Here is a 27,959-nt window from a genome sequence, read left to right as displayed (position 1 = left end):
AGGTGTGATGCTTTGAGAACATGTTTTCCATTAGTAACTGAAGGTTAGACAAAGCATTCAGTAATGCATCACCACTTTTCACAAAAGGTCAGCAGTTCTGTGTAGAAACACACATTTTCTGGCAAGCTGTGGATAATAGGTGAACTCCATTAGCACTGATGAGGCCTGATAGAGTAATGAGGCTGGACAAGGAGTCAAGAAACTCTGGTTACTGAAATTGCTGGCCAATCACAGAAGGAAAATCTCACAGCATTTTGGCACAGTTTTAGAAATCTGAAGCTTCAATTTTGTCAATGTGATTTAAATGTGAAGTCAGCTGACCAAAAGAGATGTTAAAACTATCATTTCCTAAATGTAAATGAAATTGATTTAATATAAAGAATATATATTAACAGACAAAAAGACAACAAACGAATGTAGCTGTTACATTTGCTGTTTTAATGCCTCTCCGTATATACAGTATATAATCACCCAGAAAGGTTCTTCAAATGTACTCATGTTGGTATTTTCTATCTGTAAAAAGACATGCTGCAAACAATGGTAGTCCCTTCATTTAAAAAAAATAAAAGTTTCTGTTGACCACATTCTAAAATTGTGTTTTCAACACATGAAATGTTCATTTTTTTTTTCCTTAGGTAGATCTAAATCTGTTGTATATAAATGTGTCCTTACAGTTTGTGTGGACATATGACCATTCATTAGTGTCAGAGAACTTGTTACCAGCAGTATGTCAATTATTGTCATTTATCCTACTCAGTAAATCTTGTCACGTGACAGTCCTTGATCTAACCATTGTCATTATTACGAATACAGTTAGTATACGAAGAATAGAGCTGAGGTAATAGCAGTAGTTCGCTAATCAGGGAAGCACAACCATATTGTGATGAGAGTAGATGTGACAGATGTGGTATTCAGTAAATCCATTCTGATCCATACTTGGATTATTGCATCTGATACTTTCCAGTTGTGAAGTAACTTCTTTTGGCTGTGTTTTCAGGAGGCCTGTTGAGAGAAATCAGGAGTCTGTTCTATCTTTTTGGATCAGGGCCCCCTAATTAATTATTCCTTTGTTTGCATTCATCAGTTAAACATAAAAAATGTAGACATTTTCTGGGGAGACTTAACTTTATTGGTAATAAATGGTAATAAAAATGAGAAATATGTTTAAAACATATTTCTATTTCAGCTGGACTCTAAGGGATTTTAACCTTATTCATATAGAAATGTTTAAGTTTATTGCTTACAAACACTTTTGCTGTTTCCTGCTTTCTTCTGTTCTTAGATTAGAGAGTGCAAAATAGGTGAACACTAAATATGCTTGTGTTAAAAGTTGTATATAAAATTGTAATCTTTTTTACTGTATAACAATATCTGAAATCTCTTACTTGAACTGCTTTTGCTTCTGTTGACTTAGAAGACATACAGTACCTGAGTGGATAAAAATCTCTCTTCCTCTCATTCATTTTGTAGAATCATAATAGTCAGATCATGAAACAGTCTGGCAGGATTGTCTGCCAAAGGCATCTTTAAATTAGTATTTTGAAAACCTCTGTGTTTCATATGCCTCTGAGTCACAAGAGAATGTGTCATTCAACAGTAACAACAGTGAACTCACAAAATTCTAATTTTCTTTTGTTAACTTGTTTTAGAAGTTCAAACGCCAAGAGATTAATCTGAAGAAAATTTCTCTCTGAAAGGCAGATTCTCTGATTAGAACTATTACTTTAAAGTATGTCTTCAAGATGGCATGGTTGTATCCAAAAGAGTTTCTGTTGTCATCGAAACCCCTAAAGCGGTAGGTTGCTATGGGATAACACCTGTTACACACAATAGAATTTCTTCAAAGAACAAGAGTACAAAAATTGAATTTTGAAACCTCTTTAACCAAGTCTCCTTTCGTGCTTTCTGTTTTTTTCCTCATTGACTTACAACAAAGAAGGTTCTGTAATCTGTTTCTTCTTCATCTTTTTTGTGTTTGTTTTTAAAAACAATAAAAACCTTTGTCCAGGACAACATGTATGACTTCAACCATAAAACAGATTGCATTTACTGGATCTGATTTATTGTATTAAGAGTAACAAACTGCATATTGTGTTGTCCAAAACATTTTAAGTATCTGTCTTATTTAGATCTTTTAAGACATTTGTTTAAAATGTATAGTCCTGGAAGCATGCAGTTTTATTTATTGATTATTTGTTCTTGACACAGTTTGTAATCACTTTAAGTCTGTTTCAGTAGATACATGGAAATACTTTGATGTCTAAAGTTTGTTGTCCAGTACTCTAAATGGTGGTAAGTAACACCAAAGTTCCACTTATTAAAATACAAATTATATCTTATTAAAAGGAAGAAAAAACATAATCTAATATATCTTATAATTCTGTAGTAAAATTTAAACTCATTGTCATCATAACATTTGAAATATCATAAGAAATGATATCAATTTGTAAGAAAAGAGCCTACCTATAATGGTATTCTTATCTTGTTCTGCAATGCCAGCTTACTCTATACACCTAGACATGACAGTCAAGGACGTGTGCATCACTAATTACAAAACCAACCCCATTAGTGATCTATAAATAGAAAAAAAAACCTGACTGTTCCTTTCCGAAAGTCATATCAAATACCATCATATTGATTTTATCATGCCTTTTAACAAATTAAATGACAAAATGTTACTTATAATTGTGGAAAAACATTCATCCAAACCCTGGATGCTGCTGTGCTGGAAAAAAAACAAAATACTGTAAAACTTCTGCAGTAAGCTTTTTTGACCGACTAACAAAACAATAAATGACTTGATTGTTTCCAGACAATGTCTGAACATTTAATTAAAAACACAGTTTATTTTAATAACTGCTTTGCACAGTTGTGGGTGTTTTTTTAAGCCATTCAGTAGGTTTTTCCACACCTACTTTTTTATACAAAAGCATCTGCACAGTTCCATTTCAAATAGTCTTGTTTGCTTTTACATTTACAGTACCTGTTGTTTTTTTCTTCTTTTGCAATTTAGACTTAAGACCTGACAATGGTATTTTCTCTCCGTTTTAGACATAATGAGGTTTTGCTAACAATTGGCACATCTGGCTCTTTAAGGTTTTAATAGTTAATTGATCTAAGGATCTCAACCATTCATTGTGTAACCTTGACCTGACTTAGCTGTTACTTTATTCATCAGTAACAGTCAGATCCTAAAGTGGACAAAGCATAAGTAGCTGAGAGCATTTTTTTGAGTAATGACTCTTAATCATATGTAGCTGAAAGCATCTTTTTGAATAATGAGTGTTACTCATATCTAGCACAATGATTTTGGTAAAATAATCGTTTTTAACAGGAATTTTAAAAACTAAGTCATTACCATGAAAAACATAAAAGCAAATGCAGTATAGGATTCTCTATCAAATTGGAAGTATAATTCATTGCAGTTTTGTTTTTCCATTGAGTAATTTCCAGATAGGAATTATTATTAATAAAATCCAGATGTGAAAAACCCCAACCAATTAAGAGTACAAATAGGTCATACAGCTGCAACAGAGAAAAGCATCCCTTAATACAATCATGAAACAATAATATATAATAATCTTTTTATTAAGAGACAGTTATAGAAACATTTATACACAGATACAGTAAATTAAAAAATTAAACACAATTAAAAGATAGAGTATAAAAGTGAGTTTTCAGATGGTTTATGAAAGTGCTGGCTTTTGCAAGACATGTTGTGAGCTTAGAGATCATTCTGCAGTCTTGGAGCAGTAGAACTGGGAGCATGATCTCCCAGAGTTTCAAGCCTCGTTCTGGGATCTGAAAAATTCCAGATTCCAAAGAGCAAATGTTGTGTAGGTGTATAGGGAATTAAAAGTTCATTAATGTAGTCAGGGGCTGACGAAGTGAGCAGCAGTAGTAGATCCACAGGGAACCAGTGAAGCAAATCTAAAACAGATGAAATATGCATTTTACATTTAGCAAAGATTTGAGCTCTTGAGTTCTGTACATTCTGGAAAGTAAGAGCATGTTTGTAAACACCAGAAAGCATGGCAGTGCAATAATGAAGCTAAGAGTTAGATGGATATAGCAATTGTGGCAATTGCTACACAGTAACACAACATTTACTTAGTTAGGGTCAAAACCAAAAGTATACAGAGGCATAGGATTGTAAATGTAATCCATTATCTGAAGTTATTAGAGGAACACAAGCTGTATGAATAAATAAGAACCCATCATGGAAGAAGAACTAGCATGCAGCGTAAATGTTACTGAGACGTTGTGTCCTTTGTCATAAACAAATGCTCCAAACTTAACCATCTACTGTACATGTACTGTATGTGGTCTTACAGCTAAGATGCTGGTACGAAACGTAATATGGTAGAGAAGTTGCAGTAGGCATGTGATTGTTGACTGGAATCAATGATAGTTGTTTGTTTTTTACAGATGAATGTTGATATAACAGGTCTGAACATGGGTGTGGAGGTGTAAGTAAAAGACATACTGTGAATGACTATGACCTAGAATTAGATTATTGTTATAAAGTCACTAAAATTATGAATGGCAATGCCATCACCTTGGATGGACTCGAGGACACTAGAGAACACTAAAACCTTTCTCTCAGAATTTAATTAGTGTCGGTGTCAGCTCCATTTTCTAATGGTCATGTATCTTCTGCTACACCTCTTTCTGCTTGTGTTTCTTATATGCTTATTCTGTTATTTGCTGTTCTTTTAACTATTTTACATCTACTGTAAAGTTCTTTGAAGTGCTACTTTTGAAGGTGCTATATCAAATAAAGTTTATTATAATGAGACGTTTGGCTTGTCAATATGTTTCCCACACCTAAACCTGCAGGATAAGATAGGGACACAACTGGGACAATGTGCCCGCTTACCGGCTGATCTGGGTGAACTACAACATGCTTTAACGCAGTGACACAATATCAATGTGTATAAAATTGTGAGAAATATGCAATGTCATTTCCAGGCATTATGATCGCACATGATATTATGAGATCACATGAAGTATACTGTATGTTATCGATGATAGTATTTCATCCTGTATTCAGTGATCTGTTTTATGGTTTTTGTGTATTTCTCTTTATAACTTCTGTGCTATGTATCTAATCGAGGCAGGCTAACTGTTAGTACGATGTACTTTTGGTCTATGTGTTTCTGAATTTTACCAATGATGTGGTAAAGCTAAAAATATCTGTAATTATAAGCTGTATCGCTAATCATGCATAATGTAGTTGAATCGGGAAATGTACAAGTCCATCTTTTGCTGTATTTCATTTCTGTGTTGAATATATGCACAAAAACCCTAATCTAGTGCTGTACAGTAGCAGACTGGAATTTTGCAGAAGGTGGGACTTATTTTCCCATAGGAAACCTCTTATCGCTGTGATAACCTTTACTCTCCAGACCCCAGGAGCAACAGTGAATATAGATTGTCAGGAAGGGCAGGGATGGGAACCTCTTTGTTGTGGGTCTGCCGTGGCGTCAGCCATGACGAGAGAGATACTCTTTACACTCCATCATGCTGAGTGGCAAGGATGTCCTTCACTGAAGTTGAAGCTGGCACCAGGGTCCAAGCAATTTCCTTTCTAAGTTATAAAAGGAAGTGCTTGTTTTTGGGGAGAGAAACAGGAGGTACCTGAATGTCCAATTAAGTTTAAAAAGGATGTGAAAACACTTGTTGAAATATGGTCTGGCTTTTATTCCCCTGAATTTTCAAACCTTCAGTCTGGCTCTTAAGGTTTCTGATTCTTACATAACTTTCTTATCAAAAATCACAGTTCTCTGAAGTTCTTCCACGGAGTTGTAATACAAAGGAAATGACCTTTTGTAAATCGGAGAATTACCCTGATGGTTTTTTTTTTCTAGGCAGGCTCATCTGGAAATCTCTTTCATGGTTGTATCAGCACATTATTTAATTTCTTTTTGTACTTTTTTTATTGATCAAAGTATTTGGCCGGATCTTCAGTGATAGCCTCTTTTTTCTGTTTTTGGATAAGATATTGCAGTAGATCAAACTTATGTGCTGGAAAAAAACTCAGCTCTCCTTAATATTTTAACAGTCCAATCAGTAGGTTCTCAGTGCAGTTTTTTGTCAGAAACAAAACAAATTGAATGAATATCTTAATCATCCTCTTCGAAACCTTGTTTTTGCTTTTCTAATACATTCAGTGACACTGAAACACTGAAAATGATTGAAAAATTAATTTGCTATCAGACATGGAACTATGGGTTTTGTTAACAAAATAATTCCACTAATACGCTCCAGTCACCTTTGTAGAACCTTGTGTCCTGTGACCAGACCTGTATCATGTATTCATTTAAAGTAGTTAATGTACAGTAAGACCTATTTCCAAATACACTGTTTTTTAGTCCTGGAAATTATTTGGAAATACATGTTGAAAGTACTGCAATATTTAACATGCAAAGCATCTTTTCAAAGTATTTGAAATACAGTGATATACAAATTATTATTTGAAACGAGCATGTTATGTATGAAGGAAGAAGTAAAGGTTAATATTACACTGAAAAGTAAAAAGAAACAATGTTTAGGCTTTAAGATCTGTAAATTGTTTTAAAAATATTTGAGGAAATCTTTCAAAAATATTTAATACAGTAGTGTTGAAAAATATTTTGTTTTTCTAGAGAGGTTCAAAGCCAAATAACTCTTTTTATCATTAAAAGCATTAACATTTGAAAACTTGTGTATTTGATCCAGTTCTTGTGAAGAAAGCCCGCGTCTATGTGATAGTTGAACAGTGGTTCTGATGTGTGTGTTGTTTACAGGAGTTGAAGAGAAGAAGCAGATATCGAAGAAGGAGAAGATGAAACAGCGTCGAGAGAGGTGGCTGGGCAGTGAGTAACTTTTCTGTTGTCATTCAGATACATTGTAACAAGCCAGTTGCTAGGAAGAACAAAAAGATGCTATACCGCATGATAAAGCAAATCTCATTTATATATTTGAAATGCATTGATTTCAATTTAAATCTCTATAACAAGGATAGTGTGCCTTAATAATTAATAACGTAAAAAAATTACAAAAAGAGGAGGAATTTTATTTTTGCTTGTTTGATTAATAGATATTGTACACCTAAGGATTCATATTAAATATTGTATATTTACTTGTCTAAAAGATTTACATTTGGTTCCATTTATACAGCTGAGTATCTAACTGGAACAATTCAGGTGAAATATCCTGCTCAAGGGTACAACAGCAGTGCCTCATTTGAATGTATAACCTTCCTATTAGAAGCCCAGGACACTAACCACTGCTACACACTGCTACCCCTATCTGCCATGTTTTGAAGGATCCCAGGATATCGTCTTCAGAAACATTGCTAGGTAGTTTGTTCTAAACACATTACACAACTAATTGTACAACAGATGTACATTTCCCCTATTTTAAGTCCTACATACACATCCTCTCAGTTTTCATCTATGCTTATAGTTGGAATGTACTGTTTCAGTGCCACGCGTTAATTTCAGGATAAGAGCCTTTAAACTTCTCATTATCAGTTTTTTTATAAACTTTTTCCTTTTTTTGGTGTTTTTGTTTACACTTTCCACTAATTATATCATGGTTATTGTAAAAAGTCATAATTGTGTGACATTAAGACCTTGTTTGCTTTTTAAGATTCTCTTCAGTTATTTTTTATTCACTTGGCTCCACATCAACAAAATGTTCTTTAGCTTTTCACATTAAGTTGATGTACATATACAGTATAGCCTTGAAGAGGGCAGTGTAGTTAAATGGGTAAGCCTTTGGACTCATAACTGACAGGTTGTAGGTTCAAGTGCTCCCTGCAGACTCTGCTGTAGCTACCCCTGTATGAGCTACTTTATCTCAGTTCCTTCAGTCCACCCTGCTGTATAAGTGGAAACCAGCATTACTGGGAGGCATTGAACCTGCCTCCCATATGAGGAGGGATCCTCTCCTGTCCATTTAACGCTACGGTAACCAGACTAACCTATGGCCTGATGGGACACTGTTATTAACTTAACCTTTACCATAATCTACAGAATTTACATGTGACAGAAATTAATTGTAGATGTTTTAAGTGAGTTTGATTATGGTTTAGTTTCCTGTGGGTCTTTTTAATATTTACTTGTGTATACAAGCTTTTGTTTATTGATTTCATTTCATGTGTTTGTGAAAACCTGTAAGCATGATGCGAAACCCAGAAAACTCCTGTTTCTCTGAAGTTCAAAGTAAACTAGAGAAGCGGAGCCACAAAGGTGTAGGAGTCTTTGATGATCCTCACAGCTGACAATCCCACCTGCTGTTTTTCCTCATGAGGCCTTAATTAACACTTTGTCTTGAAATACACAAATCATCAGCTATGCCAGAGGAGATGTTTAAATATGATTCTACGGGATGCCAGAATTTGAAATACACTACAATGATGTAAAACCATACAAAAACATAACAAAACTCTCGTCTTTATACTGTATTTATTAAACACATTAACTCAATCTTGTTCCTGGTTTACACATGTACTTTGAAAAAGGCTGGGCAAAATTATGTTCAATAGACAACAGCAGTGCTGGAGATATTGAGATGGACTGAAGAATGTTGTGGAACTGTCTCCAGTATCTTCATTTGCTGCGCCTACATTTTGTCTGAAACATTTCACAGTGATCACTGTTTTTTTATTTGGTGATTGCATCATGTGGTTTCTCCAGTCTATTCTGTTTTTATAAAAATTCTAATTACTTTCATATAAAAAGTTTCTAAATGAAGGAAACCTTACTCTCAGGGGCTTCTGCATGCTCATTCTAGGACTGCAAAACCTGGTTGTATCGAATCCTAAATACAATAAGCCAGCATTGGCTGTATTTTGTGTAATTAAAACCTACAACTTTCCAACCAGCACCACTCATCTAATTCTGATCTTGGGTAACCAGATCTCCTCGTTAAATCAATTTCTCGTAACTGAAAGTGCATCCTGTATGAGTATAATTGGAAACTAATGGTGTTTTATTTTTTTATGAGACACTGCAAAATCAACGGCAAATCAGACATCAGTTCCTTCATTTGTACCATTCTCGATTTCATACATTAGTTAAAAATACATTATTGCTTTTTAGTGACAGCTTGACTCATTGCCTGGAAAAGTGCCATTTATATTAGTGGTGTAATGCTGCCCTAATGGTTAATAAAAAGGTTTGAGGTAATTGTGGATCCTTTGAAAATACTGAATTTATTTACAATTAACTTTAAAATAATATTGCGCTTAGGAGGATTTTAGTTGCCCACCATTGCTTTCTACTTTTCTGGTTCTTTGTTCCAATTTTCTCGATTTGCATTGCTTGTTTTTTGCTGCAAAGTGTACAGCAGATATGGAAGCCTGTTTCCGCCAGGGTGTAAAAAAAAACAAGCTATGGTATCTCGCAATTGCGACTTTGTATCTCAGAATTGTGACTTAAAAACTCAGAATTACGACTTCATATCTCAGAATTGCGACTTATAAAGTCCTACAAGTACTTAGGGGTACACCTGGATGATAAGCTGGAGTGGTCTGGTGACACTGATGCCCTGTACAAGAAAGGTCAGAGCTGACTCTATTTTCTTAGGAGGCTCAGGTCCTTTGGTGTGTGTGGAACACTGCTACACATTTTTTATGAATCAGTGGTAGCAGCGGCCATCTTCTACGCTGTTGTGTGCTGGGGCAGCAGCATCATGACAAGAGATGCAAATAGGATCAATAAACTTATCAAGAAGGCTGGCTCTGTGTTCGGGCTGAGCCTTGACCCCCTGGCGGTGGTGGCTGAGAGGAGAATGCTGACCAAGCTCACAGACATCATGAACAACACCTCTCATCCGCTTCATGGGACTGTTACTGGGCAGCTGAGCACTTTTAGCGACAGACTGCTCCAGCTACAGTGTTCAAGGGAACGTTTTCGCAGGTCTTTCCTCCCAGCGGCTGTCAGGGTGTATAATGCTGCCCTAGGCAGGACTGTTAGCCCTTCATTTGCTTGTCTATGGACAGCATTTTGTTCCATTGTACTTTTTGGACAATCAATCTGGATAAACCTACGCACTTTTTGCACATATTTTATTGTTTTTACAGTGACTATGAGCATCATATTTTGCACACACCTGTGTATTTATTTTTATTTATTTATTTTATATTTATTTTGTATAACTTTTCATCTATTCTGATGTCTGTTTTTGCTTGTCTTGGGCTGGACTGCTGTAACACATCAATTTCCCTACGGGATCAATAAAGTCTTATCTATCTTAAAAACTCAGAATTCCGACTTGAAAACTCAGAATTGCGACTTCATATCTCAGAATTCCGACTTAAAAACTCAGAATTGTGACATCATATCTCAGCTTTCAAAATCTTTGGGATGCAAAGCATTATATGGCTGCAAATGATCAGGATGTATTATTATCCTTCATTATGCAAAGGTACTTTTCTGCTAGATTTTAGGTACTTGGGTTAAGATCTTCTTATCTACAATTTATATTTTTTATTTTTTAGACAATCCAGAGCTGCCTTTCTGTGAAATCTTTCGCTGTTCTGTTCAGCGAATAGCAGCTGTTGTCAAACAGAATTTTTATGAAGAACACATTCCGTCCAAATAAGCTGCAATAAAATACCTCCTTCCATCAACATTATTGACTCCTTCGAAATAATCGTACTGCCTGTGCACACAATTCAGAGCATTATTGAATGTTCTAAATTTCCATAAACATTATTGACTCCTTCGGAATATTCTTACTTCCCATGCACACAATTTGGAGCATTATTGAATGTTATGAATAGCTAAAGATACATAGCTCCACATCTAGATATCCACCCTGTGGCATCTGCCTATTTCCAGTTTTCTATGGTCACTCTGTTTTTAGTAACGCTAGACATAAATATTTTTTTAAGCCTGGAATTATTTAATTAAACCTTAGTAGCTTACTACAGATCTGATGTTCCGTTTTTGTCATGGGGATTTTAGTTCACAAGTAAGTGAAATCGTATTCTTTGTTAACATATTGAAAAAAATTAACTCATCTCAGAAGACAGACAAAAACACTGGGTACATCCTAGACTGTGGTTTTGTGGGATATGTATAGTATCTCAGAGCTGAGAGAAAAAACATGTGGGTTTGCTTTTGGTGTTCCCTTTAAGATTAGAATTAATGTACATTTTAATGCATTGAAATCTAAGTACATCAAACAGATCCCAGAGTTGTTGAATTTCTTATGGATTTGCTTGTTTCCTAATAGGGGTTGCTGTAGAGTGCCTTTAGGGAAGAAAAACATGGATCGTGTTTATTTGTATAATTGCTCCAGATGCCAGAATCAGGGCTTGGGAAAAATTATCCTCTATTTCTGCTCTTTATTCTCTGCAGTATTTTTGATATTTTGAAGGTAGATTAGCATAGCAATATGAGTAGCATAGATCACATACATGGATTCATATATCATTGATTCTTTTGATACTACAATCAACAATAAAATGTTAAGTAATATAAACACATATTGGGAAGCAAAATGGATCTAGATTTTGTTGCTGCATTAACTAAACAGAAATCAGTATAACTCTTTCTATTCTTGAGTTTTTTTAACAATGTCTTCTGTTTATTTAGAGGATAACATGATGAACAGGAAAGATTTTCTGCTTGACAGTGCATCACTCGATGTTTCCTGACAGGCTCCAATCTGAATGCAACTGGATTTCTGTATGTTTTGTCATTGATCCATTAATGAGCTGTAAACCAAACTGCTTTCTCAAAATTTGAAAATAAATCATTTCATTACTAACATGGGACCTTGGACAAAATCTTACGCTGTGGTACCAACGTTGAGTACATTAATTTAATCAACCTTCAGCTTTTTTCAAGTCCAAACTAATTTCTGAGTAAGGATTTAAATTAGAGCTATAAAATTTCATGTAACTACATTTTCACCTGTTAAGGTGTTTTTTTTGTATCAGAACTGCTGACATCTGGCCTGAATATTTCCCTTCTCCTTTGATCTTAGATTTTTAAGGCCTTCATGCAGGAGGCTACTATGAGCCCTTACTATGGTTGTAATAAACAGTGCTGTCAACAGAAATTAATTTAATGACCAAGTCAAAATATGCAGAAAGTAATTGATATTGTACTTTGAAGAATGTAACCTGACCACAAACTGTTTCCTCAAAAGACATATTATGGGGGTTGGAGCTGCCTTCTTATGGATATCTTGTATACTTCAGTCCTGTTTTCATAGAAAAATAAAATGTTCAGACATCTAAAATTACCCTATGTATAATAGTTCCTGAAAATAATGAAACAGTTTTAAAATGTCTGGATTTTTATACAAGCTGAAAGCAGTAAGATATAACTGCAGTTATGTTTAAAATACACATTAATGGTTTCAGGGGGCTTGTATTTTAAGTAACATTTTTTCCTTCTTTGCTGTGCCTCATTCCCACTTACTGATTTTTGTTTTCCTCAGATGTGCATTTCATAACGAATGAGTAAAACCCTCTTCAGCAACATGTTCTTAGGTCTGCACACTTTTTTTTTCTTGAGTTTCATCTAATTACTTTTTTTGGTGTGGCTGGTTTACTGCCTGTAGTGGAGCTACCTAGTCAATGACATCACTGCATGCTTTTCCTCAAGACGTTTTGTTTATAATTCTGTTGCACTTTCCCTAGGAGTACTGTTTCTGCAAATTAGGTTGCCAAGAAGGATCATCATACAGTAGCACCGGTACTGAACACAAAGTAAATGCTTATTCTTACCATCATATATGGTATGAAAATTTGCTTTTCTATATAGGTGTAAAACTCATCAAACTGGTATTCAGCATTATCGCTGTTCCAGATGTAATCTTTCAGCATGGCATGTACTGGACCTTCATTGGAATCCATGTCCTGCGGCAAAGAATTCTCTTTAAAAATGTAAACTGTGAATTTTGAAGCAAGCAGTGGGATATGAGTTTCAGCCTTCCATGTTCCATTGCAAAATTATAGCCTCTGCAATTACTTATAATACTAAGGCTCACCGGAAGAAACAGTTTTCTTCTGTGGGCTGCAAATTATGTTATGTGTACATAAAGAACACAATCCTCTTGCATTTATTTAATTTCCTGCAAATCAGAGAGTTCAGTTCTTTTTTCTGAAAGCTCTGGAACTAGAAGAAAACAAAAACTAAATACTATTTTGGAAAGGGAGATCATTTGACTTGAAATTCAGAAGGTCTCGATGGCCTCTTCATATAAATACTGTTTCCTTGTAATGTACAAATATATTTATATTATACATATATAAACTTTTATGTGACCTTTATGATTCAATAGAAAATGTAAGAAAATTGTCATTAAGCTAAAAGGCATTAGGAAACTGTTCATTTGATTACACTTAACCCAGCTCAAAATGAGAAGTTAGTGAAGCCTTGTATTTGTGTGCTCAAAGCTGAAAATTTGCTGTCAGAGTGTCTTGTACACAGCCTCTGTACTTGTTTCTGTTATTCAAATCAAATAATGAATGGAAAATAAGAAAAGTCAGGAGGGGGCAATTGAGATTCTATCGTGCCAATATTGCATAAGTACCTTGTGATAAGATTAAGAGCTCTTTTTAATACTGTAGTATGTAAACCTTCCCTAGGAATCACAGTTATTTTCCTCTTTTTATAAATGTAATTAGAAACACTCTGATTAGAACTTGTGTGTTTGAGGTAGTGTAATTGAATGCTTTTCTCAATGATTTTTCAAGGCCTTTTTATATATGTACTATATTAAGATGCTGTTGTTACAGCCAGTGTACTGCAGTGAACAGAGACACAATAGCTAGCGTGGAGACAGAGCTACTGTATATTATGTTGCCATTATTGAAGTAACAAGTGAAATGATCCTCGCATACCTACTGTACTAATATGCTTTGTAATTATTATCATGTTATCTATCGGTTTGGAGTTTGTATGTTTTCCCCACCTTTACGTGGGTTTTCCAGACATATTGATAGAGTAGTTCAGATGGGTAGCTGCATCAGCATGCGTAGGCTGCAAAGGGGCCTTTGCAGAGCGGTGGCTCTGTAGCTAAGGATCTGCGCCTGTGGCTGGAAGGTTCAAATCCCATGGCCGGCAGAGGAATCCTACTCCGTTGGGCTCCTGAGCAAGGCCCTTAACCCCAGCTGCTCAGGGCACGTTGTACTGTGGTTGACCCTCCGCTCTGACCCCAAGCTTCTCTGTGTGTCTCATGGAGAGCAAGCTGGGGTATGCATTACGTATGCAAAACATTACGTTTCGACTGTGGAGCCTTCTTCGGGTGTTATGTTTTCTTTCTTCTCTTTTCATATTGATAGAGTAGATGTCTTTTGGAAAAACTGGCCCTGGTGTGAACATAAGCATGCTTGTGTATTTTTTCTTGTGCCTCTTGCTCCCCCACAACCCTGCATTGGATAAGGCAATTAGAAGATGGATGGATATTCGAAGAGACTTGACATTTGTCGTCATTTATATACAGTAGCTAGGCATTTTATTTTCGCAGTCTACATGTAGTACATGGCTCAGTAGTGTCCTTACCTGGGATTTGAACCCATAACGTTCCAGTTCCGAGGCCAATGTCTTAACCACTACTCCACACTGCTGAGGCTATAGTTTTTTGTGCTCAGCATTTATATTCTGGCTGTGCCTGGATAAAAGCTGACCATGAACTTGGTTGCATGCTTGCAGGTTATGGTAAAACCTTGAACGTTTTGAAACAAGTTAGCAATTTTCAACATATAACAATGAAGCCAAAGTAATCTGGTGTATTCTAAATTAATAAATATTATAAGCATGTGATTTAAAAATCAACCTCTATATATTTGTGTTGATATGTGTGCAGTTAGTATATGGATATCAAATCTAGTGTCTAACAATGGAAAACCTGTGCATTTTGAATTTCTTCATAAAGGTATTAACAGTTCAGCAAATTAAGGATGGAACAAAAGTCTACATTGAGTGTTTTATCTTCTAGGAAACGCAATATATTTTAATGTGTTCAGATGAGCTGCTATTTTTTAAAAGTGAATACCAGATGCTTCAAACATAAACATTTATCTTTAATTATCCTGGCCTGTTTTTTTTTATAATTTGGTTTTAATTGAAGCACTCTTACAAAAACCTAGAAAGGATGAGGGCCTCATGAATCTGAACTCTAAAATCTCTCTAGAGACCACTCCAGAGACAAAGCTGAATTTTAAAGTAGGTTTGTCTTGTGTATTATGCACACAGTGAAAGAAAACGAATTAAACATTTCAGATATTTTTGACTAAAAGATTAGTAGGGGGTTGTTTTGTGGAGGAACTATATTCGTGAATCATTCGTATATAGTTTTTGGTTTTACAGTTTATTCTAATTACTATGGAACAGACTTGACTTCTGCCTGACTCGGAGAACAGTCACTTTAAATGGCATCTTTAAAGGCTTGATAAGCCATTAAAGTTTTTCTTGGCAGCAAAAGTAAATAAATAATTATCTACTTTTGCAGAAAGCGTTTGTTTAGTTTGTGTAATACAGAAGTTTAGCTTCATGTTTCATTGTTTCTCTCATTAATCTAAACCATAGGCATACTAATTGACTCCCCATTGGCATGAGAAAAGACCACCCACTGAAACTTGGCCAACTTTCTATCCATGCTTCCAATATCCAAATTAATTTGCTATCTCCTTATGCTTTCTTGCTTTAACTAGAGCAGGGGATAAATCCATCCAGTACTCTTCCTCACTTTAGTGGATCTGTGCTTTCAAATAACCTGTTAATGCCAGGGGAAAGAGAGTTTTTCATGGGGCATGGCAGTGAGGCGGGGGAGCAAACAGTTCAAGAAAAAGCCAATAGGGGAAGAACAGTTCATCCTGTTTGTTTCCACTTTTAGCTTTTCTAATTCTGCCAGGGGGAAATGAGAGGCAGCGAATTCCCTGAAAAGCGCGCAGCAGAGTGTTAAATCAGCTATCTGCGCCGTCTTGTGTTTCAGAAATCGGTGCCATTAAGCTGGCAAGGGAGCAGCAGAAAGCGCAAGCAAAGAGAAGAGCTACTCCAGTGGTGGGAGACATGCAGCCCCTCGCAGACGCCCTGCCAGAGCTCCCTAAACTCATGACCTCCTGCAGGGCCCAAGCATCCAGGAAGTCAAAGGTGTAAGTATTTCACTAGGGGGGGACCAAGGTCACTGCATCTTAACCAATACAATTGTAAATGTATACACACGCAATACCTAAGCTGACAAACTGGTAGAAATTATATTTTAGTTTAAATTCCTTTACATACCTGATTATTTCTAAAGTCTGTTTACATTTTGGTTGCTTTTTTTACTCCCGAGTAAAGTACTGAAATAGAGCTTTGCCTCCTAACAGTTATTCATTGCTGTTATGAAATCATTTTTGTTCTCGATTGTTTTAATGAGGGAAATTAATAATGATAATGATTCTTTATTAGCCCTATACAATTTCTTGCATTAGGAATTCCTCTTTTCGCATACCCCAGCTTTTCTCCATGAGACACAGACACACAGACAGGGAGAGAAGCTTGGGGTCAGAGCGCAGGGTCAGCCATTATACGGCGCCCCTGGAGCAGCTGGGGTTAAGGGCCTTGCTCAGGGGCCCAATGGAGTAGGATTCCTCTGCCGGCCACGGGATTTGAACCGGCAACCTTCCAGTCACAGGCGCAGATCCTTAGCCACAGAGCCACCGCTCCGCCCCAAATTTACAAATTTGTATTTGTAAATACAAATTTACCCTTGTATTTCAAAGTTGTGACCCTATTTTCCTAACATCTCAAAAGATCATGATCTCAAAGCTCCACAAACACTTAAGCACTTAAGCAAAGCTGCATTTGTTTCCTTATTTGCTTTAAAATGAGAGTAAATGGGTATACAACAGAACAATAATATTAGAATCCCCGTATTTCCTTAAAGCTTGTGTTAATGTACAGTAAAGTGAGCTCATACAGTTTTTTATTGGTATTTCTATGTCTTTTTTGTGAAAAACTTTAGTTCGCAAGGCAAAGTCCAAATAATGGTCTATAAATGAGAAGGGCCCAATCAGCCCTTCTTGCTTGTTTGGTAGTTTAGCAGCTGAATGAATTAAAAATTTTGTCCAGCCATGTCTTGAAGTGCCCAGAGTAGCAGCAATTCAAGTCTGTATTTGGATATGCTGTGGTCTGGGATGTGTGTTTTTGTAACTGGCAGCGTGTGAGGTGTTTATACTATTTTTGTTAATGTGCATGTATTCAGAGCTTGCACCATTAAATGCCTTGGAGAGTGACAAGTATTTATGAAGGCTTAGAAGATTTTTCCACAGGAATGGAAAAAAAAAGGTGTTGAAAAAGTTCTGGTTTAGCAATTCTTCACAATTCCCTGTATTTTTTGTCATAGGAGTTTGTGACATAATTTAGTAGCTCCTGATATCTGCCTCAGTGGGCCCCACAAGAAAGACCAGCAGGAAGACTTGTGAAGAATGGAGAGTTTTAGATAGATCTGTGTGTTAAACCAGAGTTTCACACTTTAAAACATAAATAAACTGTTTTATTGCATTAATCCATGATAGTGAGATAGATATTGCATTAACAATTTTGATCGTGTTGGAAGAGGTAATGAAAAGAACATTAAAATATCACCAACGCATTACTTTAAAAAACCTCCTATCTAATTTAGGGTCACAGAGGCCTGGAGCCTATCCCAGGAAGCATTGGGTAAATGCAGGGCGGTGCTGTGGCTCTGTGGCTAAGGACCTACGCCTGTGGCTGGAAGGTTGCCGGTTCATATCTCGTGGCCGGCAGAGGAATCCGACTCTGTTGAGCTCCTGAGCAAGGCCCTTAACCCCAACTGCTCCAGGGGCGCCGTATAAATGGCTGACCCTGTGCTCTGACCCCAATCTTCTCTCCCTGTCTCATGGAGAGCAAGTTGGGGTATGCGAAAAGACAAATTCTTAATACAAGAAATTGTATATGGCCAATAAAGTGATCTTACATTATCTTTAAGATGGGATACACCTTGATAGACATGACACCAGTCCAGAACACACATAGTTAACCCTGGTATGTCTTTGGACTTTGGGAGGAATACCATGAAAACACATAGAGAACATGCAGACGCCATGCAGATAACACCCCCAGGATTGAAACCAAGGCCCCAGCACTGAGAGGCAACAATGCTAACCAGTATGCCACCATGCCACTCCAACAGATAAAATATAGAGATGTAAAAACTAATGAACACAAAAGAAATTGCCTCAATCTCTGTGTTACCCAGAAACAAACAGGGCTGAAAGAAAGGTTATTAAAGATCAGTCTTTGTGAGAGCTAACACAAACACTATGTTTACCCCCAATGGTCTGGACGAATTTACTCCTGACTGGGATAATCAGATCTACCAGAGGTTCCTAATTTTTAATTCAGTTGGTGAAGAAATACCTCACTTTTGTACCTGATCTGCTGTGTGGCAAGACTGTTGGTACATAATGGCTGCTACTCATTACCCAGCTTGCTGCTGCACATGAGAGGTAGGTTAAGTGTTCTGGCATCCTTTGGGATAAAAGCTACTATATAATCCAATAAATTGATTAAACTGTTTTACTGTTACCTTGTAAATATAATGGATTTTTTCCAGGTATGGTGAGGCTCAGTATTATTATGTATGGGTTCAAATATAGTTTACTGTGACAAAAATATCCCTCAGCAAAATAGACCCTGAGTTCATCCCTTCAGATTTGTGTGTGATAATGTCAAAGTAGGTATCAGATACTGTGTTAGAACTAGGCAGCCATACAGCTGTAGAATTGTTCAGGTTTCATTCATTTCCTTCAACATGCTATGGTCCAGGTGCATAAAAGATCATCTGATAGCATTCAGTAGTTATAGTATTTAAAATGATACTAATTTAAAAATGGTATTTTGAATTTCCATGTAGTTAACAAGACGATTTACCTCTCCTGTGTAACAAAAGCTCCAGGATGTCATACAGTACCTTACTGGCACACATTGTGCTACCATCTGAGACAGCTTTTGAATTTTCTGTTTCAGGCATTTAAAGATTTAATCATCGGATTCATTTGAAAATGCTAAAGGCAAAAAAAAACAACAGGATCCAACTAACACAGCAGCTCTTAGTGTTCTTTACTTAAATATAGATTATTCATTCCATGACACCTCTCTTTCCCTCCACGTTCTGAGTACTCAATAACAGTCCTGTTTAAAGAGGACTCAGTGGACTGTAAAATATGTAGACAGGTAGGAATCCAGATAGATGCACAATTAAAGAATGTAAAGATAAAAGGAAAGTATCATGCCAGTTGTTGGTAAAAAGTTTAGATTTTAATGCTGGAAACTAAACCTTGAAATGTATAAAAAAGATGTCAGTGTCTTTATTAAGAACCTGAACAGTAAATTTCCTAATTAGGGCTATGAACTCATTTGGTCTTTCTTGCTGTACTGCAGCTTGTAACTCTTGGTATAAATGTTTTTTAACGATTGTAGTGCTATGTTTAATTTTATGTTTAATCCTGTAGCAAATCTTACATAATCTTAGAGATTCCCATGTTAATTATTATTGTACATAACATTTTTTTTTTTGTGATTCAAAGATGCCTTGCAGAAAAGACAGTGGAAAAACTGAGTATGGGGAAAAGGGAGTGCATGTTTGGGTGATATCCTTTTTAATTATAACCTATTTTATTTGAATTGTGAGCCAATCTGTACTTGATCAGTCTCAAAAGTACATAGTGTAAGATGCAGGGTCCATGAAATAGCAGTATACATCAAGCTAAAAGTTGCCCTTAGTTTTTGTTACTTGAATTTTTCAAAGTCCTTTGGAGATTAGCTGTAGCTGGCTTTGCATTTTCTGTTTTTCAGTTTGTCAAGAAATTACTTGTTTAGTAAACAGAGCACAAGATGCTCCCCAGGGGATCAAGAATTGTAAATCATAGCATGTATTCTTAATAAGTTAATAAGTTTAGAGACATCAGTTTTACACAATATACAGCTTTAGAGTGAAGTAATCTATAAAAAGTGTAGACCTTATGGGTTTGTGACACATATTGCAAATGACTCCTTGAGTTTCATTTTTCTCTTTCTTCATTGTGGAAATTACGTCTAGTTTGCTACATATTAAGTACTTTTTGGCCATTTACTCAACATGTATTTAAGATGAAAATGATGGTTGGGTGTTTGTTAACACACCATTTACATATTCCAAACAATTTGGACAAGGAATAAAAAACGTAAACAAAATGTTTGGCTATATAGTAAAAAGTATAAAATTCCGATACAGGTTTGTTATGACCAAATTGTGCATTGCACTAGACGAGCCTCATTTCGAATATTTTGTACAACCCTGTACAAAATAGCAGTGAGAACAAAAAGGATATCACCGCTCTGCAATGCAGTCAAGAGACGAGATATATGAGATATATTCCAGGGCTAAAGGCAATGTCCTTGTAACAGATCCTTTCTTAAGGTAGCTTGGCTGGAAGGACCTATGTACATAAACCTGTAATTATCTTGTGTTACTGAGGCATCTATATACAGTAGATTAGAGAGGATCAACCCAGTGTTTTACCCTAACTTCCTTTGGCCTAGGTCCTTAACCCTCACTTCACTTGTCCTCACTAGCTCTTAGCTTTTCTATAACCCTGAATTATTTGGAGTATTGACAGATAGGTTTTGTTTGGCCTGAGGCTGTCTGACACAATGTCAAAGTCCAATTATCTAAACTATAGTATGAGATTTTATCTTGCCCTGAACTGATTTTCAGGCTTTTGTCATAGCTGCAATGTTACAGGTCAGCAACTCTGGCTGAAGACACACTCTGCCTGGTCACACTCTTACTCACTTATTTCAGCAGAGAAATCGGCAGCACTAGAGAGCTGATTTCTCTGCCTTCCCCATGCGGAAAGCACAGGGCCACTTTGATGATCTCTGTAGTAGTGGCATGCTGTTCCTAGTGCTCTGATCTACTCTCATCACAGTTCGACACTGACAGGCTGGAAGAACGGAACTTTTTTAGTCTTAAACAGAGAAGATTGTGTGGACTTGATCCAAACATTCAGAAGGAACAGTGAAACAGTAACCAGAGGGCACAAGTGGAGACTACAGTACATGGAAGAAGAAAAAAACGAGAACAAGAGGCACTGCTGTATCCGAAAAGCTGTGGGACAATGGAACAAGATACCCAGTCATATTGTTGACACCGATACCTTGACTTCCTTCAAGAAATTGCTGAACTAGTACCTTGGATCAATTACCTGCCTACTACAAAAATCTTAAATGAATGTTAAATTAACAGATCTACAACCAAACATAGGCTTGAAAACAGAAATATATATATTATGCAAATGAATTAGTTCTTGCCATTTCACAATGCTTGACTGAACTACCGTACAACTTCTCATTCCACCCTTTGCATATATAAAGTCAAATGCAGACACAGAAGTTGTAGAATGGTTCCCTCCCTCAAGCAATGTGATACAGCAAGAGCTAATTAATTGTCATAACCATAATTTCTCGTGATGATCTGCTCTATGTCATGTATACATATGTTTATATTTAATTCTAAATGTAGTTTGGAATTTTGTCTTATCTGAAGATGAAAAAGGTAAATTAATTTCAAAGTTGCCTTGTAAATTGTATTAAGGTAGTGACTAGCAGGTACAAATTGAAGCCCAGGCTGATAACATCTCTGTGCGTATCTTATTTTCCCTCGGCAATAACCTGTAATTTGTCATACCATTAAAGCAGATGTATGATCACTGATACAGAGTACTTTTGGGTATTTTAAAATTCAGCTTCAAATGCCTAAACACATCTGGTAGGGCGTCGCTCTATATCCTTCACATACTGTAGCTTCAGGTTTTAGTCGTTGTTACTCGTTTGCTGCAAAATATTACAAAACCCGAAGGAAGACAGTATGATTTTCTTTTCAGTACAGTTTCTGAAGGATCCAGCTGTTCCAAGAATTGTGAAATGTGCACCTTTATCGACTGTACATGTATTCTTGGGTTTCAGAGCTTTTCTTGTTTTTGTGTTTTTTGGAATTTAAAAAATGTTACAATGTGAGAAGAGAATGTTGCTGAAATTCACAGTTTGTTAATTCCTGAAACCTTATTCCAAGCAACTGACCACCATAGAAAGAATGGGTACAGGCCTCTGATTTTTAACACACTACTGTTACTAGAAAGCAAATCAAAAAATATTTGTCAAAATTAATTAATTTACTTGTTCATTAGGATATTGTGATTATATATAGTACAAGGCCATATTACTCACTGTGCTTTGTACACAGATTTACACAGTTGTTTTCTTCATAAAAGCTCAATGAGTAAGAGTTCCTTATAAAAAACCCACAGGGGGGTTAAATTTTTTTTATGTTTACAGTTTACAGAGTAAATACAATCTTCTGTGTGAATGTCTGTCAAGAAATTTAATCAAGACTGTTACTTATTGTCTTATATTAAAAGTGAATTGTTATAGTGAAAAATACCTGTGTTTAGCATACACTCAACTTTTAAAAAGCAAACATTCTTGTGACATATATTTCCTTTTATGTTTTTAATTTTTTATTACCTTCTATTAGTTCTTTGCTATACAGAGCCAGATATGTAATCTTGCTTCTTCCTTCTCCTTTTGGGTGGCTGTAGACATTCTTCTGATGACTTAGCCCATACTGTCATTGTCCTGTCTGAGATTTAAAAAAACTTATTTTAGAAGCACTTTGAGGCCACTGACTTCTAAATTGAGGCCTGCCTTTCCATGAGAGTGTCAGATTGAATCCCATTTTAGGACTCATTAGGATTGACTGGCGAGCAGCAGAGTGTTTTCCACTAGACTTCATTCATCATTTGTTTTATTTTTCTTGACACTACAGTGTACAAAACTTCTGGGATGAAATGGAGCTACATTGTGTAAGCAGTTCCTAACTACTGTCTTTTTAATCCTTAAAAGTTTTGTCTTCTCAGGGGAGTTTATAAAAGATTAGATATTAGGGTGAGGCTGTACTATCAGCTAATTATAAACAAAGCCCGAGAAATAGCAGGTGAAGTTCTTTCTGTGTTTGGGCAAATTCTTTTGTCATTTGAAAAAAAAAGAGTACAGATCAACTGCAATGACTCTCTCAGGGTGTCATTATTAAGACTGTTTTGAGACGGGTATTTAGCTACTGTGTTGGGAAGTATTAGCTCAAAGAGTGAATGTTTGTTCGTTTTCTGTGGTGTCACTTAGATGTATGGCTTTGGTATTTACAGCACCTGCATTGACAGAGAATTTTATTTCCATTTTGATTCCAAATAAGCCAAGGAAAGGAGTAATATTGTCAGCAGCTATTTCCTGTTGAACAGTTACCATATGTTGCGCATGGGGCACTCAAATGATAGTGTCAGAATTGATTCATTACAGTTCCCTGGGAAAACCTTTTTTATTAATAATGTTTCACTTAGAAAATTTCATAATAAAGGAATTTGTTGGCAGCACAAGTTGCATGTCTGGTTTTACTCAGAATCCTAGGAAAAAAGAACAGAAGATTGCCTTGTTCAGAAACATAAATGTGATAGATGCTGTAATAAAGGATTGTACAGTAAGTAGAACATTTTGTCTGATCCTTTGGGTCAGGTTTTCATTTAAACTGTTCTTCTTCATTTATCTTGTAAGTCATCATTTTAACCTCCTGGGACAAAAGTCTGATAATTTACTGTATACCATGGATAATATAGGCTACATTTTAAATGATCAGACCATAAAAGCACACAAATGTAAATTTTAAGAACAAAACTTATTTATACAAATTTACACTCAAATGTAAATTTTAAGAACAAAGACACAGGTAATACAGATACTCAACAATACTTTCAGGAAAGGAACTCAGTACACAATGAATATATACATTTCCTCATAAATACCAGCAATACATTATCTGACTTTTTTTTCTTAATCTAGAGATAGAACAGTAGTGTTGTGGCTAGCGTTGTTGTCTCACAGCTCTTGCGTCATGGTTTTGATACCATTTAGACAACAGATAAGGGTGTCTTCTGTCTGGAGTTTGCTTGTTTTCCCCATATTCACTTTGATTTTCAGGTTTCTGCCTAGCTTCCATGGCTGGCTATGTTAACTGGTGTCTATAAGCTATCCCTTTGTGCACCCTGTGATGGACAATGTCCCTATGGTTCTGGAATAATCTGTGGTTTTCTACAACCCTCGACATGAGTAATTAGCTATCTGATAATGTGTAGATAAATCCAAAGATATGCCTTAAGCAATGAAACAGATGATTTTTCATTTCAGATTTTTCATTTAAAAAACAGATGATTTTTCATTTCAGAATGTTTTTCCTGATCTTTATAACATAAGTTAGTGCTGCTGGTATGTTGATACCCTGCCAGTGTAACATATTCAATGCGTAGACCATTAGGCACTAGGAGCACCAATTTCACGTGTGTGCTTAATGAGAAAATAGCACTAATCCCAAGATGATGGAACCAGGGTATTCTTTACCTCCAGTGACATTGGTATTTTACTAATCCGTCTTATACATATATATATATAGGGTCTTAAACATCATCCCTACATCCCCCCCCAAAAGTACTGAATGTTTCTAACGCAGTATTTCTCAACCTTTTCCATCCCATGACACACTCTTATGAGTAAACACACATTCATGTCTTTTTCCCAAACACATTTTTCTTAATATTATAAACAAAACTTTCAGTGTTTGCAAATAAGTTCAAGTATTTAACTTTCGGTGAAAAAGCAAGCTTTTGCTAAATCGCTCCCAGTTGTTTTCTGTTGATGCTTTTTGTGTCCATCAGACTCAAAAGGCTTAACTTGCACCTCTTAGAACTTGGCCTCTGTCTTGTGTGTCTACACCGAATGTGCAACACAACAATTTGGTTGTTCTAGGAAGTAAGATTTAATGTATTCATTTTATTATAATGCAAGTTTTATAATAAGCAGCACACTCTTTCATGTTTAACACTTTCATGGTAACGCCATGGTAACACTGGTTCGCATTGCTGCCTTGCAACACTGGGGCCCTGGGTTCAATTTCAGACCTGGGGTGCTGTCTGTGAGAAGTTTCAATGTTCTCGTGTGTTTGCTTGGGATTTCTCTCACAATGCAAAAATATGCTGGAATCTTAATTGGCTCCCTAGGAAAGCTGGACCTGGTAGGAGTGTGTGTGTGCCCTGTGATGGAATGGCATCCTGTCCAGGGTGTACCCTGACTTGCGTCTCTTGTTTGCCAGAATAGACTCTGGCTCCTCTGTGACTCTGTACTGGATAAAGTGGTTAGAAAATGTATGGATAATTTAAAGGATACGTTTTAGCTGATACAAAATGTAAAAATCAGAATCTCTGTTTATAAATCTCCAGACTCTGTATATATAGCTTGCACTGTTTTCCTTGAAATTTGGCAGGTAGTGTGTTCCTGAATTTCATATTACTTTGTGCATTTTTGCACATTCACTTTAATTGTAAATATAATAAAAATATATGTATTATGTGTGACTGCAGGCACTTCAGTGAATTGTAATTACATGTTATACCCAGGACTGTATGCTGACATTTAAAATTTTAACATACAAGGAACAAATCTATTAACATTTTAATTCTATTTAAGTAAAAATACATAATATAGATGTATCTAATATTCACATTGCTTCAGAACCTCCATGAAATAGGATGCACTGTGAGTAATTTATACAGTATATGAAGTAGGGTAACTGAAATTTTATAAACTGCTACATTCGAAGTATTTGCTGCTGTTGATTTGTTTATGCTAAAAAATTGTATAAATGTGGAATATGTCACAAATAAGAATATGCTGTTTATTTTACGTGAGCTCAGTAAGACATTTTTGTTGAATTTCAGAAAATTTAAATAATTTTCAATTGTTAAAAGGTGTTACTAACTATTTCTGTAACATAGACATGAGTAGAATTTTTTTTAATAAATGTGAGAAAATCTCCAGTTTTAGGGTGTTACAGACACTAAAAAAAATTCCACAAGATTTTAGCAAGTTTCTCCTGCAGGGAAATTGTCACAGCCTCTTTTTCTTTTCTTCCATTAGACCAGTAAAGAAGAAACCAGAACCTACTGACTTCAGTCAGATGAAACCAGCTCAGAAGCGCAAGCTGTTGTAAGTTATGTCTTGAAATTGAGAATACTCATTAATCATTCTTCCAAAGAATAGATAATATGGTTGATGCCCCTGTGGTTGTGCGAGATGGGACAGGCACAGACCTGAAAAGAATAAAAAAAGAAGTCCCTACACGTTACCCACCTGCACAATTAATTTTTTTCATTTGCTGGTTAGAGATCTGTTATCAGGGAATCATTCAGACTGAATGCAGTGCATGTGTAGTGGAGAATCTCAATCACATGAGTATAATACAATGACTATCACTGCTCTGTATAGTTTAACCTCGGGGCTTCCCTCTGCTTGAGTATTATACAACTAAATGGTGTGGATGACTAGGTCAAATTAATATCACATCTTTTGTACTTGGAACAGAAACCAGATACATTTCTTACTATGCTGTGATGGATACGAGACAGCCACTCTTTTCTGTACTTTTCATGGTATACCGAGACTGCACTGAGACCTGTGGGCTGAATAACCCACTGACCATGATTACCTTACACTTTGGGATAGCAGGAAGGTTATCATTAATTCTCATCATAGGAAGGCAATGTCTGGGGGGGCAGGAGGCATTCTGGGGTGATACTGAATCTTTTCAGTAGCTGGTGGAATCAATTAAGAATTTCAACAAAAGGTGAGATAGGATGATCCATATTTGATCATGGATGCCCTGTACTCATGTGAGGTCAAGAGTGCCTGGCAGTGTGAACCGGACATCTCTAAATAATTAAAGAAGAACCTTGTGTTATTTTGCAGGGAGGATGAAACATCCAAGTTTACTGAAGTTTTAAGCAACACAGCCTTCAAGGTGAATCCGTTTGAGGCAATTGGAAAACACTTCAGGAAGAGGCTCAAACAGGAGGAAGAAGAGAATCCCAACTAACTATTTTTCTGTTCGCCATACTGTGCCATACCTCATCACATCTGGCAAAATAATTAAGTACATTCTATGTCAAGAAATAATATTAATAGTGTTATGATATGCTACTGTTAGAGTTAGAATCCTAGGCCAACAGAAGACAATAAAATATTTCATATTGACCTATGAATGTCCCATATTTTGTTTCCATTTCCCTTTATTTTAAGATTGTGTAACTTGCCTGCAAATTACACAGTAGTGATCATAAAATGAAATATTGACCACTGCTGTCTTGCACATGTAAAGCTTTAGCAAAATAATAAAATGTTCATAATTTAAAATAATAAAATGTCTTTAATTTCAAACATAAAATGTACATTTTCAGTAATGTATTTATTTTTTACTAAGATGTTGCTACCCAGCCTATTTATAGTTCTGGAGTTTATCTTAGAAGGAGTACTTTGTATTGCTTTCATTAGACACTTTTTAAAGCAGCACCATTTAATTGCTATGGTATTATAGTGGGCACCTCAGTACACGAGGGCAAAGAGTTGCCTCATGTAAGCATTTTTAGGCAAGAAGTTAAAGGGAAAGCCAGACTATCCTGCTCTCTGTGCATAAAAAGCGTATTGCATAAGGTCTGAGATTTGCAGTACATTATTAGAGATACAGCAGTGCTATGGTTTTCAAGTTAAAGCAATTTGTTTAGAAGGGTTTCTTTATTATGTGCAAGCATAATAAAGACAAAATACTTCAAAACTATCTGCCATGTGGCTGTATCAGTAAAGGTCGACTGCAAAGGCATTTGGAGAACAGCAGAACTTTGCAGTCCAATGTTGCCTATTATGTCTGGGGTGTCAATAGCAAAGGTGATAGTGGAAAAGTGGTTATGCATGGCCAGTGGTAGATGGGCATCAGTCAGGTTATCCATAGCTTGTTGGACCTTTAAGTGGCACTGTCTCCTAGCTTTTTAAAATAGGCCAGACAGGCTGAATTGCCTCCTTTTGTTTGTA

General features: G+C 36.0%; 1 protein-coding gene across 2 annotated transcripts in view; it reads left to right on the top strand.

Annotated features, from left to right (window-relative positions):
- slx9 (SLX9 ribosome biogenesis factor) overlaps nt 1–27,295 on the top strand; it is a 96,739-nt gene extending 69,444 nt beyond the window's left edge. The window contains exons 3-6 of one of the 2 annotated variants that reach the window (XM_088604992.1): nt 6,789–6,857; nt 15,946–16,105; nt 26,016–26,084; nt 26,844–27,295. In XM_088604992.1, the coding sequence (XP_088461118.1) occupies nt 6,789–6,857; nt 15,946–16,105; nt 26,016–26,084; nt 26,844–26,970 (425 nt within the window). In that variant the 3' untranslated portion in view covers nt 26,971–27,295. The remainder of the gene's footprint in view (nt 1–6,788; nt 6,858–15,945; nt 16,106–26,015; nt 26,085–26,843) is intronic. The other variant, XM_088604993.1, reaches the window with a different exon arrangement.
- Nucleotides 27,296–27,959: the final 664 nt, after the last annotated feature.

This window comes from Lepisosteus platostomus, chromosome 14, assembly GCF_059453375.1.
Source record: "Lepisosteus platostomus isolate fLepPlt1 chromosome 14, fLepPlt1.hap1, whole genome shotgun sequence".
Lineage (NCBI taxonomy): Eukaryota > Metazoa > Chordata > Actinopteri > Semionotiformes > Lepisosteidae > Lepisosteus > Lepisosteus platostomus.
This window is presented reverse-complemented; position numbering and strand designations above follow the sequence as displayed.